A 16,635-nucleotide genomic window follows, 5' to 3' on the forward strand; every position below is an offset into this window, starting at 1 on the left:
AGTAATATCTGCTTGGAGAGAAAAAAGCACCATGTTGCTAGTATGTTTGAAAAAAAAGTGGGCACAGATTTTGTCACTCATTAACCTGCCTTTTCCTTAAAGGGGTGCTTCATCCAACAGAAGATCTACTCACTTGATGGCCAAAGAAGCAGCAGCCATGGCTCGCTTTCGAGGAACTCCAACAGTGTCTCTAGATGAGCCATGCAAAGAAGATCTCTTGCGGTAACCCCATAGCCTCACATTAGGGAAATTGTAGTCCACACATTGTATTGATTGTATGTCTTGCTGTCACATCAGGGACATACACACACATATACATCATTCCCAGTGGTGAATGAGGAGGATTTTTAGGGGGACTCTGCAAAGTCTTTGTCTGAAATGGTGGTCAATTGGTGTTGATCTCTAGTAGCAATCAAGTGGCAGTTTGTTTGTACTGGCTTGGGAAGCCGTGGAGCTCAGGTTGGGTGCCAAAGGCTCATGTCCAGCACTTCCCATTAGTTTGGGTTCTACATGCAATCCTTAAACTTATCTACCATCTTGGAAAATACCATCATGCACCACCACCACCACCACCCCCATTTTGCACAAGAAATGTGTTCTAATATAAAAAATGTTAACAAGCTTGTTTACTGAAGCATTGTAGTTGTAAGGAATATTTCCTTTTGTAGATTAATTATATTTTTGTTGCATAGCCTGGAATTGGCAGTCTAAAAAGGTACTTATTTCCATAGCATCAGAAATAGTCCCACTGCCTTAAACCAGGGAGATCATCTAGAATCTAGAATCTGGTCTTCAACATTGCAGAAATAGAGCAGTTTGATACTATTTTAACTGTCATTGTTACACCCTGTGGAATCCTGGGATTTGAAGTTTGGTGAGGTATTCAGACTAGTCTGTCAGAAGGCTCTGGTGCCTCTTCAAACTACAAATCCCAGGATTCTGTAAGACAGAATCATGGCAACTAAAGTGGTGTCAAACTGCTTTATTTCTACAGTGCGCATACATCCTAGATCAGCTCTTTTCTGTAACTAACTCATATTTTGTAACTTTCTTCTCCTCTTTTCCCTTTTTTAAAATGTTCCTCATGGATCCTAATACAATAAGACCCCAACTGATGCCTAATCAACACAACCCACATGAAAGGATAATGATCCCTTGTGCCCAAATAAGTAGCTAACAAATAGGACAGATGCATCACTATTGTAACTGCATCTTCTGTGAACATTATTTATGTTTTTCTTCCATCACCTTTTTCAGCTGTACAGCAGTCACAGATACCAATAATACCAACTATTTATGGACTGCCACTGCCTCTCAGTCATTCTCTGCAACAGGTCAGCTTAAACAGATCCCTTCACCAGACCAAGTGCCTGCCTTCTGGAGTTATGATCCACAATCCAAAGACAGCCCCTCTCTGATAGGCCTAGAGTCTCCCACCACACCTTCCAATCTGTCACCAGGCTTTCAAAAAACATCCACTCAGCCTACAAGCAACCGAAAGGATCAGCTGTAAGTTTTCTGGTTACAGATGCTATGATTTCATCACATTTTCTTTGCTATTTAGTAGAATAATTCTCCAGTGTTTTGAATGATTAGTAAGTGCTGGGTAGGAACTAATGCAGGCACCTTTAAATTACAGCCAAAATGACAATTTGTCCCCCTTTAAATGTTGACTGCATTTCCCATCAGCCCTATCGAGCAGAGCCAGTGGTGAGGGATGATGGGTGTTGCAGTCCAACAATATTTGGAGGAACACAAGCTGCCAAATTCTGAACCTGTTGTTGTTGTTGTTGTGTGCCTTTAAGTCATTTCTGACTTATGGCAACCCTAAGGCTAACCCGTCACAGAGTTTTCTTGGCAAGATTTGTTCGAATCTTGAACAAATGGCCTTCCCCTGAAGCTGAGGACATTTGACTTGCCTAAGGTCACTCAGTGGGTTTCAGGGCCAAGCAAGGAATCAAACCCTGATCTCCAGAGTCATCGTCCAATGCTTAAACCACTATGCCACACTGGTTCTCAATTCTAAACAACTGAAGTTAAAATTTGAAATGAGGTGCCATCAGCACTGCAATCTATGGCATGGAGATACAGTTCTTCCTCACCTAAGGAATGCAGATTTTATATGCTGTGGAATGAGATGAGCTGCTATGGCTCTTCTGCTATGGCCTACCCCTACATTAGAAGTGAGAGTGACAGAAGCTCATTTCTGGTGCTGTTGGTGTTTACAGTGTGGTCTATAGCCAGCTTGATGGTTCTAGAAATCCCTGGAATCTGAAGTGTGTCCAGAGGAGGGCAACCAAAATGGTGAAGGGTCTGGAAATCCATGCCCTATAAGAAGTGAGTTAGGCATCTGGGTATGTTTAGTTAAGAGGTTAAGAGGGGATATGATAGCCCTGTATAAATATTAGAAGGGGTGTCATATTGAGGATGGGACAAGCTTCTTTTCTGCTGCTCCAGAGATTAGGACCCAGAGCAATGAGTGCAAACTACAGGAAAAGAGATTCCACTTCAACATTAAGAAGAACTTGTTGCCAATAAGAGCTGTTTGACAGTAGATGACGCTGCCTGCAGTGTGGTAGAGTCTCCTTCTTTGGAGGTCATCTTTCAGGGGTGCTTTGATTGTGTTCCTGCATGGCAGGGGATTGGACTGGATGGCCCCTGTGGTCCCTTCCAACTCTATGATTCTATGAAATAAAAAGGCCAACAGGGAGAGGACCAGCCTCTATGATTCTATTGTCTGTACCATTCCTTTCTCCCATGGCTGGGATGCAGGGTAGCTTTCTGGAGTGCTATATAGAACAATCCTATATGTTGCTACTGAAAAGTAAGTTTCACTGAAGTATATATAGCTGAAATGGGAACAGTACAGGCCTCTGGATGTTATTCAGCTTTAGCCTGCATAGTCAGTACTGGAGAACTGTGATTTGCAGCCCAACAGAAAGTCCACCTAATTCCTATTCCAGTATATAGGACTGCTGTTGTTGTTGTGTGCACGTTCAAGTCGTTTTCATCTTCTGGTGACTGTAAGGTGACCCCATCATAGGTTATCTTGGCAAGATTTGTTTTGAGGGGGGTTTGTCCTTGCCTTCTTCTGAGGCTGAGAGGCATGGGCAGGATACCATGGGTCAACCCCATGGTATCCCACCCATGGTTCTAGCCCGTTCCCACCCCCGGGACCCATCTGGGTCAGTGCAGCAACAGGCAGGTGTTTGCATGGATGCCTACTGCTGCACCATGGAGCTGCCACCATTGTGTTCAGTGGTTTCCACCGTGGCCCATAAGGGCAGAAACAGGGCATCTGGCTTCACCCACATGGCCCAGGGAACACGACACACTGGTAGGTAAGGGGGTGTGCTGCCATGTGTTCTCTCTGCTGTCACAGCATATTTTCTAAGAAATTCCACTGCAAACAGATGGTTAATAAAGACAGAGGTAATGACACTTTGGGCTGGGGTTGGTCCGGAACCACTGGATTAGCATCTGGTCTGGCAGATCCCAGTTCGGGACTGTTGGCCCATATTGTCCAAACAGGGACACTAGACCAAGGGGAACACAGGCCTTTTGGTCCATGGGTACAGTCCCAGAGTACAACTTGCCCATCGTCACCCAGTGGGTTTCCATGGCTGAGCAGGGATTCAACTTCAGTACTCAACCACTACACCACTAGCTCTCTTAGGACTGCAGTACAATACAATATTTCTGTCACTCTTAAGTACAGTATACAGACACTATACTGACGTTTAACAAATTATCCCCAAACCAGATGATAACATTCCATTTATTTCTACAATTATAATGGTGGGGCGTCAATGTAAACATCATCACTATTGTGTGAAATTCAGTATCTCCATTTTCCCCTTCTTCAGCCAACACATTTTTCTATTCTGTTTAACATTTCTCCCTGGCAAGCCCAAGACATTTCGCTTCCTGAACAGCTTCCCTTCCCAGTCACGATGCATAGTACCTATGATCAAGCAAGTGATTTTGGTACCTGAGGAAAAAATCCAATTTACCTCTCCCTTTCCACAGCAATAAAATAGATTACCTACCAATTTAGTATATTTTAATTATTGTTAGGCGAAGCCAATTGGCTGAGGCAACCAATTCACTTTACCTAATGATTTACATTTAACTCAGTTCCCCTTTGGCTGTTGTCTCCCAACCCACTCCAGATATGCTGAGGTGAGGAAAAGCATGATGGAACCCTTGCTACCTGAAACAGCATACTCAAAACCAGAAATGATTGACAACCCATTATATGACTTCACAAAATCCAAGGACAAGCTGCAGTCTAAAAAGGATCAGGATTTTTTCAAGGTGGCACGAAAAGAACTCCCAACTCTTCCTGATCAGAGCTTTCCTTTCACCAAGTTACAGGAGAGTGAGGCCAGCAAGTCTTCTGTCAAACAACAAACTTCTCCACCTTTCCTCGCCTCCACACCCAGAGTTCGCTCATATACCTGTTCCAGCCATTCTGAGGAAAAGACTGCAGTGATTGAAAAGACTCAGAACAGGCAGAGGTTCTGTGCCAACTTAGACCCTGGACAGCCAACATTCAAGAAACCTGTCAAATTCTCAAGGTCTGAAGTAGGGCAAAGCAAGCCTCCTCTTCCATCAAAAAGCCAGGTAGTACTTGACATGCAAAACACCAAGGGGCGTGATTATCGAGAAAGTTCAGAACTTCCCCCCCACCACCACAGAAAACACCAAAGTGAAGATGGGAGTGTCAGCAGGACAACTGTGCCGGTGGGTTTATGATAGAAACATAAGAATCTGTCTTGTTCCTTTTAGTTCAGAAACATTTTTCTCTCTTTCTTCCTTTATTCTTCCTGTTTTTCCTTCTTGAAAAAGGAAGGCAAGAAAAACGGACAATCAAATTTGGTTTACGTCCTGGATAAAAAAAAGACATATGGTAAAAGTCTTTGTTGTACCATTTTTAGCATCGCTTTGCTTGTATAGATTAATGCAATTATTATTATTATTAATAATAATAATAATAATAATAATAATAATAATATTCCGCTTAATCACTTGGAATCCAAGCGGATTACAACAATAAAACAAGATACAGTCAAAATGCTAAAAACTCCTATCCTTCCCCCCCCCCCAGTATAAAAACATAGTAATACTAAAAAGAGATTAAACCAGACAGATATTAAAACAATAGTATAAAATCACAGTTAAAATCAGTGGAAGATTTGAAAAAAAGAAATGTATAGAGGGGACCAGATAGGATGGAAAAAGGGATGGAGAAAGGGGGAGAGAAGTAGGGGGGGAGGCTGGAATATAGAGGTGGACCTAGTCTGGAAAGGCCTGCCGGAAGAGATCCGTCTTAATAGCCTTCTTAAAGGTTTCCAAGGTGGTAATCTGACAGATCTCGTCTGGCAGGTCATTCCAGAATCTAGGAGCAACTGCTGAAAAGGAACGCTGGGTCACTGCCAAAAGACTAGTCCTCTTTGGTTGAAGCAGAATCTTCCCAGCAGAACGAAGAGTGCAGGGAGGATGATATGGGAGAAGGCGTTCCCGCAAGAAGTCAGGACCCAATCCATGTAGGGCTTTAAAGGTTAAAACCAACACTTTGTATCTTGCCCGGAAACTAACAGGCAGTCAGTGAAGGGATTTTAAAACTGGTGTAATGTGGGCAAATCTAGATGTGCCAGTAACCAGCCTGGCTGACATATTCTGCACCAGTTGAAGTTTCCGAACTTGTCACAGAGGTAGCCCCATGTAGAGCGCATTACAAAAGTCGAGCCGAGAGGTTACTAGCGCATGTACTACTGTTTCAAGGTCTTCCTGCTCCAGGAAGGGACACAGTTGGCATATCAGCCGAAGCTGAAAGCAAGTGCTCATGACTCTTACATCCACCTGAGCCGTCAGATGGAGAGACGAGTCTAGGAGCACCCCCAAACTGTGGACAGAGTCCTACAGGGGAAGTGTGACCCCATCCAGAACTTGCTGACATAACTCCATTCCTGGATTGGGAGTACCTATTACTAGTACCTCCGTCTTACCTGGATTCAACTTGAGTTTGTTTTCCCTCATCCAGTCCATTACCGATTCAAGACAGGCACTCAGAGGAGAGATGCCTTCCTTAGTCACTGCATCAGTCTGAGACATAGAGAAATATATTTGGGTGTCATCAGCATACTGATAACACCCCGCCCCATGTCTCCCGATGATCTCGCCCTATGGACCTATGGTTATTGGAATCCCTTGTACCCCCTTTCTTGGAATGTATATCAAGTGTTTCCAGTCTGTGGACACTTTTGTTTTCCATATTTGTTGATAGATTTAATAAGAACTAAAGTAGATTCAGTCTCTGTAGCTTGAAACAACTCTATTCATATACCATTTGTTATGAGTGATTTATTCCTCCCAAGTGCTTTGAGTGCAGCTTCTATTTCACTTTCTAAAACCAAGTTCATCTTCAAATGGTTCTTCCTTGAATGAATCGGTCATCGTTTAATCTCTTTTAACTAGTACTAGGTTGTATTGTTTCCATTGTCTTTTTATTTCTTCTTGATCATGCAGTGTGTTCCCCTGCCGGTAATAGAGTACCCCACTTTTGGTTTAAATTTCCCTTTTATTTCTTGGAACTTGTGGAAGAGGTCTCTCATTCTACCTTTTTTATCATCATCATCATCATCATCTACTTTGCTGCATTGATTGTTATAGTAGTTTTCTTTGTCCCTGCGTAAAAGTTGTTGAACAGTTGTGTTCAGGGTGCTTCTCACCTATCCTTAACTGCTTGAACCATTTCATCTGTCATCCAGCAGGACTTTTCTTTCTTTTTTAGCTGCAGATACTGTCTTTTTGCATTGGTCACTCACAAGTTCCCTGCTCCAGTCCAGAGTTCTTGTGGCTCCCAGTCTAATAGGCTAAACAGTGCAAATCTATTTTTTTACACTATCTTTAAATTCTACAGGCAAGTTCTTCCAGTTGTATTTTGGCACAATGATTGATTTAACCTTCTTTATTCTTACTCTAAATTTTCATGATTTGTGCCATAGTCTGTTTTTTGCAGAGAGAATGGAGCTTCTGCATCTTCTCCTTCCAATTATCTAGTCTATTTGGTTTCTATATTGGCCATCAGGTGATATCCATGTTTACAGTTGCCTCTTTGCTTGAAGAATGTTTGTGATGAACAACCTGTTGGCTTCATAAAATTCAATCAGTCACTCTCCTGCGTCATTTCTTGATCCTAGGCCAAATTTTCCTAGTGTTTGCAAGATTACTTTGTATTGCTTGAGACCAGGTTTAGGAAATACACTACTGTGCCAGTTACTGTGTAAATAAGCTGGAGTGTCTGTGTTCTTTTTGTCTTTACAGTGAACATCACAGATGATGAGATCACAGGAAGAGTCCTGAAGGCAATCAGCATGGACATTTTCCCCAGGGTTCATGTTAATATCATCTGTTATTGTTCACAAAATCATGGATGTTTTTATGTTTATCAACATATATTTCATGAAATCTGTTGCAGGACTAATATCAACAAAAACTCAACTAAACATCAGAAACCAACAAAAGCTATACAACTTAAAAATAGATTCTTATATTGCAACTTTAGCAGTTTTTTTCTTTAAGAGAAAGAAAGTTGAAAACATTTGTGTTACAAAAGGTACAAATGATGGAAATGGGAAATATCACAGGTGAAGTACATCCAAAGAGCATTCTGTACAGAGATTATAGGCTACTACATTACAGACCTGAATGAGGCTGGTTCTTGCTCAGCAGGAACCATCTAGATTTGTTTTCAGCTTCATGGTATTCCTTTGCTGAGCAGTGAAGTAAGAAGGGAAAAGCAAAAAAAAAGTTTAATTTTTGAACTGCATTTTGTAACTTTGGGTGCATCTACACTGTAGAAAATGCAGTTTGACACCACTTTAAACACTGTAGCTCCATCCTACAGAATCCTGGGATTTTTAGCTTTGTGAGACATTTTAGTAGAGGAGACTAAAGACCTTGTAAAACTACAAATTCCAATATTCCATAGGATGGAACTACAGCACTTACAGCGGTGTCAAACAACTGCATTATTTCTACAGTGTAGATGCACCTTCTGTCTTTAAACAAGAACAAGATTGGAGAACTATGGATTTTCTACAGTTATAAATGAGTGCTCTTTGGCAACATAGATCTATTGGTTATAACTATCATCATCTGTAAATCTCAGATTGATAACATGAAGTGGAATAATTTAGTTTTAGTCTTATGTACTTCCAAGGACTGAATGGTGTTGATTATCCAATATGAACTTCTGTGTGGAGGACTTTTTTTTAATCATCTTCAGGTACAAATGTAAAGTAAATTAATATGCGCACTAGAAGAGCCTTATTGCATGAGAAAACAATAAGGAAACAGAGCTGGAAAGAAGTGGCTTTCTCCATGCCTTACTTCATGACATCGTAGCTCTTTGGTTCTCTTCCTGCTGGAGCTTTTACAAGTGTGTTTTTGGAGTTTATCAAATGGGACGGGAGGCTCTCAATTTCAAAAGAGAAGATAGCGAGATCAATTCGATAATTCACGCAATTATGTGATTACTTATCACACCTTAAATTCACTGTAATGCCCCCCTGAACGTGACCCAGATTCTGTGCAAAGTAAGCCATCACATCGGTGGGTTCTTAATTGCAAATTGGCTCCCTTGCGCATGCTCAGTGAGACTCCAGATGACTGGAGCATAGCATATTTAGGCAAGTGAGAGAGAGGAACCAAGGAAGCCCACAATTTACAAAAGAGGTTGGGGGGGGGGTCAGGAAGGATGGTTGAAAGAACATGCTCTATTCACATTAAAATGAGCATATATTCACTCTTGTCACGTTAAAACATGAATATAATGGTTATCCAATAGCTCTGGGTCCATGCCTCTTAATTAGCAGGCAGCAGCCCCCACTCAGCAATGCTGAAGGACAAGCAGAAGCAAAATTGAAGCGGAATTGCAACATGGCTTCATGGGAACCCCCCTTCCAGATTGGGAGGGGGGAGGAAACCAGGACCAAAGGACATCACACCAAACAACAGCGCACTGAGTGCAAAGTTGCCTAGGAATAGGGTTTGTGACTTCGCTAGTTCACAGAATTTACTTAACTGTGGATTGACGCATGACTGCGTTTGGAGTGTGTTTGAACTGCCAGTGATCGCGTGTGGTAACCTTTCACGCAATAACGTCAATACGCATTATTCTGTTCAGGATGACACTGGATTATACTTCCAATTTCAGTCGTGTGATATTGTCCTTTTTCTATTTGGAAAATTCTATTCAACAAAATACAAATTTTATATAACCATCTCTCACAGGAAGAGACCTGGTGTGCTACAGCATCATGTGGTTAGGTATGGAGAAAGCCACTACTCTCTTTGTTTCTACTTTGTTTTCTTATTTGATAAGGCTCCAATTCAGTCCAGCCTCTACAAAACCCACATTTTGCCTCTAAAGCAAAATGTCTTACAGCAGAGGTAGGCAAAGGCCATTTTTCCAAATGTTATCAGACTGCAACTCTCAGTATTCGTACTGGCTATGCTGGTTAAGGCTGATGAGAGTTACAGTCCAGCAACATCTGGACAGCTGCAATTTGCCCCCTCCTGCCTTAGAGGTTGTTTTAGTAACACTCATAAATCAATTCATGTGGCTTCATTTTACATATCAACTATAACATTTGTTTTATTCTATGTCACTTTGTGACTTTTATCATCGGTTTTGCCATAGAGTTGTGCCATTTATAACATCATCTTTGCTGCTTTTCCATTTTGTTACAATTTTAAAAGCATTAGTTCCTTTTAAATAATATAAAACTAATTATAATAAATTGTCTGCTTTGAGTTCCTAGTTCATGCAGACTTTATACAAGTGTCACCCTTCATCACTCTTATTCCTGGTGATTCTGTTGCTCAAAACAGCATGATGAAATATAACAATTTCCATGCCTGGTCATGATGCTTTGCTGACCTTGAAAACATCTTGCATTTAGTATCCCCAATTTTGTAAGTTGTCTAACTTTTTGGGAAAAAAGAAATAATTTGGATTTTAAAAATATACATGCAAAGAAGAGAAGAGAGTGGAAGGGGCGGAATTGCTTGGGTATGAATGTTGTGAAATGTAAAAGTATTTGCACCTTTTAATTAAATCAATTACCAGGAGATTCAGTTGGCAGACAAAAAGATTATCTACCACACATAGTGGTGGTAATGAAATTCATTACCAGAAGATATAGGGATGGCTGTCAATCTGAACAGTTTTTAAAGAGGATTAGAAAACTGGTGGAGGATAAGGCAATCAATCATTTCTAGTCAGGATGGCTTTATGTTATCTCCAGTATCAGCAGTGGTATCCCATTGAATAGCAGTTGCTGGGGTACATGAGCAAGAAAGCACTAATATACTCATGTCCTTCTTATGAGCTTCTCATGGGCATCTGGTTGGCCATTGTGGGAACAGAATTCTGGACTAGGTGGGTTTATGGTCTAATCTAACAAGTCTCTTGGCTTAGTACCAGCAAAATAATATCCAGAATTGGAAGATCTTCTAAGAAAGTATTGGCTGGAAAAGGCTAAAGCCAACTGATTGGCTGAAATCTTTCAAAGAGCTGTTATTCTGTCTAAAATAAATAACAATGTCTTTCCCTCAGCTGAGAAACTGAATCCTAATTTAGAGCACATAAGGGCTGTTCTTCCCCCATTCCCCATAATGGTCTCCTCCAAATAAGATCAAATTCCCTTCCAAGGGAGATGTATGCTGTTTTTGCCACACAGTCCATTTCTTCCAGCCACTTCCCTCTTAAATTACTGTGAATGCTGAAAAGCAGCTTGTTTCCCACAGATACGTTTCCCAACTTTAGTTCAGTTCTTAAAATAGCTGTGTTCTTTTAGTGTGCTAAATTTCCATGGAGACTCAGCTGTCAGGAATGCTTGCTGGTTTTTGGCTCCAGTTTGTAACACACGAAATGCAGTGGCGTTTTAAAGGCATGGCTGCTCACAGAGAGACATGCATGCAGCCATGTGTGTACCCATGTGTGCACACACACCAGAGATCTGTTCAGTTTTACCAAAATGGTTCCTGCCATGTAAGACCAGCATCACCAGCTTCCTCCATTCCATATGATATAATAGCCATGCTTACTTGCTTGGTGATCTGCGGAAAGCTCAAGAACAGACTGCAGAACAGAGCCTGGAAAAGTTACTTTTTTGGAGTACAATTCCCAGAATCTCCCAGCAGGCATGGTCACAAGCTATATTGTGTTGGGGGGGGGGGGGGAATCTGGGAGTTATATTCTCCCAAAAAAGTAATGTTTCCAAGCTATAGAACTGAACATTCCTGTTGTAACAAAAATCTCACCAAAAGCACTGCTACCCAGATACCTGACTTAATGCTGTGTATGTGTGTGTGTGTGATGCAAGCTAGGAATACAGGCAAAATCCTGGGACAAATCAGGTAGTTTCATCCTAGTATGAGAGTATACCAATTCTAGACATCCTGTTACATGGACTGAAAAGTCTGCTGTCATCACTGTAAGGCAAGAATTAGCAGACGGAAACGTTGTGCCTAGCAGGACTACAGGGATCAAAAGTGTAGAAATAGCACTCCTAACACCTTTTCTAGGATAACAGATGCCACAGTGGGCGAATTGTGTTGTGCAGGTTCAGAAGTTGTGGAAACTCCTTGCTGCCCTGCCCACTCAAGAGAAGTCCACATTTTCTACCTCACCACAACTTGTGTTCCAAAGAGATAGCCTCTCCCACTCAGCTTTTTAGAGTCTTTGCATGCTAGTACTCCCCTGAGTCAGATCTCAGATTTGACAGCACTAGTAGAGCATGGGGGTGGGTTGTCAATGGAAAAGGTTTAAATCAAGGTGGAAGTTGTTTTCTTATGCAGTTAATATTCATATTGTATCATATTGTTTAATAGAGATATCTCTATATGGAAACCTAGCCGTGGATTATGGGAGGCTACAGAGGGGGGGGGGATTAAAATTTTCTGTTACTTTGCTAACTGAATGGAAATCAAATTGGAATTTCCACCCTTTCTCTTTTGATCACTGGTAGGCAAAAGGCACCTAAGCTACAACCAAGGCACTCCTAAAGCATGCCCACTGACCAACTCTGACCACACAAAATTTGCACTAAAGCAGCACCATAGTCATTGGTAAATGATGTCCTCCCCAACTAGAGCTTGTCAGAGAAGTTTATAAGGGAAAGCTTTGCTCATTGCCTTCTCTATCTAGCCTCATAACAGTGTTCCGGAGTCTGTCTCTCCCTCTCTCTCCATCTCCCTCTCCCCCCCCTCTCTCTCACACACCTGGAAATATAAGTGGAAAAGAGTCATACGGTTTAAAAAGCATTTATTTCATCAACCCTCTGCCTCTTTCTTGCTGTTTTCTTCTAGCATCGAACTGAACTAATTGCTGGCAGATGAAAGACAAAATTGGGATAGATCAGACTAGTCATCTGCCAGCAATTAGCTAAGTGTAACGCTAAGTCTGATCTCTCTTCATCAGGAAGCTGCTCCCAAACAAAGGGGGAAAAGATGTTTTAAAAAGATGGTTTTCATCTATATTTCAGGAGAGCACCTATGAATAGGAGTGTGTGTGCACATGTGCCAAACTAGGAAAAGGGGCAGGGATAATTTCTTGCTGGTGGTAATGGGTAGGCAGACCCAAATACTACGTGTGATAAGTTTTTAGTGTGAACTAAGGTTTCAGACTTGGGAAGGTTCCCTAAAATGTGTAAGAAAAGAGAGCATAGCAATCAAATAGTGTTTTTAGAAACAACTCGAAAAGAAGTCTCATGTGATAAAGCTGCTAGGCAAAAACAGGTATAATAGCATTATTTTATTGTTATAATATATTATATGGTGTATCTGCCTAAATGCCCCAAAAGCACCAGGTCCATATGATTTCAGAAGCTAAATAGCGTCAGACATGATTAGAACTTGGAATGGAGACCTCCACAGAATAACAGGTGCTTTGAGCTAAATTCAGAGAAGGCAATGGCAAACTACCTCTGAGAGCCTTATCACATAAAAACAAACCCAGCAGGCAAATGGAGAGAAGCGCATTTACCTTTCTGTCTCTGCATAATGTTGAAGCACTTTCATTCTCTTCCAGTTGTAAAACCATGGCGGGGTGGTAAAAAATATACTTTTTGTGAAACGGATTTTTCCAGCTTGGCAAAAGGGACACTTTTACGACACTCTCCCACACTTTTAAGACTGGAAGAAAACATTAACATCATGCAGAGACAGAAAGATAAACACGCTTCTCCGTTTGCCTGCCAGGTTTGTTTTTAACACGACAAGGCTCTGAGTATTCCTTGCCTAAAAAAATTGACGAGATTTATGGGAATGCCATTTATGGGATTGCAACAAAAAGAAAGCTTTTAAAGAATGATCCAGAATGTTACATTTTTTAAAAGTGATTACAATATTTTTACCTTTGTAACTGTACCGTATTTTATTCTTTTAACATGTGATTTGTTTTAATCTTGTAATAATTTAATTCTATTTTAATGTACCTTTTTGTATGCTTTTAATTGTATTATTTTTAATATTGTAAGCCTCCCAGTTTTGCGAAAAGAGTGGGATATAATAATAATAATAATAATAATAATAAGCTTAATAGGCAACTGAAAGGCACATACTGCCATGCCATATAGTCCAGCATTGTTCCATGCAACATAAATGTATATAAGCAGCATATTACAATATGGAACAGTGCACCAGATGAAGCCATACTCTGAAATTGCTGAGAAAAGTTGTACAGTGGTACCCCGGGATATGAATGCGCCGCCTTACGAAATTTCCGGGTTACGAAAAAAATCCATTTAAAAACATTTTTCCGGGTTACGAAGGTTATTTCGGGTTACGAAAAAAAATTTGGTGCTTTTCGGCTCGATTTCACACGGAATCGCGGCTTTCGCTATTAGCGCCTATGGGCATTTCGGCTAGCGAAAGTTTCCGGGTTACGAAAGCGGCGGCGGAATGAATTAATTTCGTAACCCGGGGTACCACTGTACTTTGCTATGCTTGTTTCTTGCACATTTTTATTCATAATTAATGTCTATGAAAGATTTAATGGGCAGCAGAAGAACTCAGAGACCGATAATACAAGCACTCATCTAGGTAGATGTTTTTTGTGCTGGCTTATGTTAAATAGACATGAATTTGTTCTTCATTACAATGGGTTTTCAAATTATTTTTACTAATTTTGTTTCCATCTACTAACAGCAAGCAGAAGCAATTTTGCCCCAAGTAACACAGTTAAAGATTGGCGCACTCCAGAGCTTCACTGCAATAAAGCAGAGTTTGGAAACTACAATTCCCAGTATCCCCCTCTAGCATAGCCAGTTGTAGTCCCAAAACTTAACTTTTCAAGCTCTGTAATTAACAGAAAGACATAATTCAAGGCTATTTGTTTTTGGGGGAAAACATATTTTTGAAAGAATTAGGCTGTATGCAAGCAACCATATGGAGTGCTCTACCGGGACTTAAAATATTTGAGCTAGTCATGAATTTCAATCAAACATGATTTTAAAAACACAGTCATTTTAGAGTAAACAGTGATGGTTATATTCCTACCACAAGACTTCCCAAGTCTAACAACTTAATTTCAGTTTATAGGTGCTCTGGTAAAAAGTATTATGGTTACTGCACTTGCATCTTGCAAATTTGGGATATTATTCATTATTTAGGTTTCCCCTCTCAACAATATTCCTGAGAATTAAGAGCTGAAGGGTAACTGGCAAGTCTATAATTTCCTAGTTCACAATTTTTGTAAAAATAATAATGTTGTGTATACTGCAACCAGCTACAGGTACAACATTTACAGCCCAGTATGGGAAAATACAGGTGCAATAGGATCTGCAAGCATATGTGTGGATGCAACTTGCTTTCCAACTGTTTATTTTCTCCCCTTTGAGTGGCTTCTCTGCTTTGCCAGCTAATGGAATTGCTGATGGGGGCAGAAGCATTTGTTCCCAGTTAAACCTCAGGCCAAGAGTGGAAAAACTGCAACATATATGACTATATATGACCCAAATTATTTTTGCACTCCCATGCCTCCCCATGTTTTAAAACTAAAACAAAAACCCTTGGGCAAGTCACACACTCTCAGCCTCAGGGAAGGCAGTGGCAAGCCTCATCTGAACAAATCTTGCCAAGAAACCTCATGATAGGTTCACCTTAAGGTAGGCTTGCCATATCCCGGTTCCAGGCGAGACATTCATGGTTTTTCAACCGTCTGGAACATCCCGTTCTGGGGATGGCAGCTGTCCCGGAACTCCCGGTCACCACCTCCTCCCTCTTAGTAATGCAAGGCCTCGCTGCCATGCTAGGCCTTGCTGGGAAGTAGGGCTCAGGAAGGAGCCACACAGGGCCTAGCCCAGTGATGGCGAACCTTTCTTGGTTCATGTGCCGGGGCAGGGCTTCTTCCCCTGGGGCAGGGACCATGTGCCGGGGGCGGGGCTTATACCCTGGGGGCGGGGACAGTGTGTCAGGGGGCGGGGCTTTCTGATCTCCAGGGGCAGGGCTTCTCTCCCCACCCTTTCCCTGGCCTCCAGCTGGGGCCCCTTCTCCTGCCCTCCTCGCCTCCCCAAACCCACGGCAGCTCAGCCGTGGGTCTGGGAGGGCGAGCGGGGGAAGGAGAAGCCGGCATGGGGCCCCTTCTCCTGCCCTCCTTGCCTCCCCAAACTGAAGGCAGCGCTGCCTTGGGCCTGGGAAGGGCAGCAAGGAAGGAGAAGCGGGCACGGGCCGTTTCTCCTTCCATCCTCCCTTTCCCAAACCGAAGGCAGCGCTGCCTTGGGCCTGGGAAGGGCAGCAAGGAAGGAGAAGCGGGCACGGGCCGTTTCTCCTTCCTTCCTCCCTTTCCCAAACCCAGGGCAGCACTGCCTTGAGCCTGGGAAGGGGAGAAAGGAAGGAGAAGCGGGCACAGGCCGTTTCTCCTTCCTTCCTCCCTTTCCCAAACCCACAGCAGCGCTGCCTTGGGCCTGGGAGGGCAAACAGGGGAAGGAGAAGAAAAGGAGGAGGAGGCTAGGCACGCGTCCCAGCCTCCTCCTCCTCGGCTTCCCTTTCCTCCGTGCGAAAGGGCTCCATGGAGCCCTTTCGTGCGGAGGAATGGGAAGACGGCTGGGAGGAGGAGACAGACGCGTGCGCGCCTCTTTCTCCTCCTCCCAGGCGCCATTTTCTGGCTTCCCGCTCTCTGAGAAAGACAGCGGGAGGCCCGAAAATGGCAGGGAGGAGGCGGAACAGGCCCGTTCCGCCTTCTCCCTCACCTCATGCCTGGCGAAATGGCACCGCGTGCCACCCGTGGCACGTGTGCCATGGGTTCGCCATCACAGGCCTAGCCAGTGGGCTGGGCTCCAGAGGAGGAGGCCACAGCCGCGCAGCTTCCTCCTCTGAGCCCACTGACTAGGCCCTGTGCAGCTCCGCCTCCAAGAAGGCTTCCCGCCGAGCTGGGCTCCGAGAAGAGAGGCCGCGACAGCCCAGCTCGGTGGGAAGCCTTCTCAAAGGCGGAGGACAGCAAAAGCTGTCAGGGATGATGGGAGTTGTAGCTCTTCACCTCTGGCTCGAACTCACCACCTTGTTACGCACCGGCGCTGACCAGTTTTGGTCAGTGGTTAAAGCTTTGCTTCAAAAGCTGCAGAG

At 42.8% G+C, this 16,635-nt stretch overlaps 1 protein-coding gene across 1 annotated transcript in view; it reads left to right on the forward strand.

Moving 5' to 3' along the window:
• Positions 1 to 7,862, forward strand: part of LOC149318355 (phosphatidylinositol 3,4,5-trisphosphate 5-phosphatase 1-like) — a 77,148-nt gene extending 69,286 nt beyond the window's left edge. The window contains exons 25-28 of the mRNA XM_089508321.1: positions 103 to 222; positions 1,258 to 1,509; positions 4,173 to 4,746; positions 7,330 to 7,862. Coding sequence (XP_089364447.1) covers positions 103 to 222; positions 1,258 to 1,509; positions 4,173 to 4,746; positions 7,330 to 7,332 — 949 coding nt within the window. The 3' untranslated portion in view covers positions 7,333 to 7,862. The remainder of the gene's footprint in view (positions 1 to 102; positions 223 to 1,257; positions 1,510 to 4,172; positions 4,747 to 7,329) is intronic.
• The last annotated feature ends 8,773 nt before the right edge of the window (positions 7,863 to 16,635 follow it).

This window comes from Sceloporus occidentalis, unplaced genomic scaffold, assembly GCF_023333645.1.
Source record: "Sceloporus occidentalis isolate IW3139 unplaced genomic scaffold, rSceOcc1.0.p SCAF_2, whole genome shotgun sequence".
NCBI classification, from domain to species: Eukaryota; Metazoa; Chordata; class Lepidosauria; order Squamata; family Phrynosomatidae; genus Sceloporus; species Sceloporus occidentalis.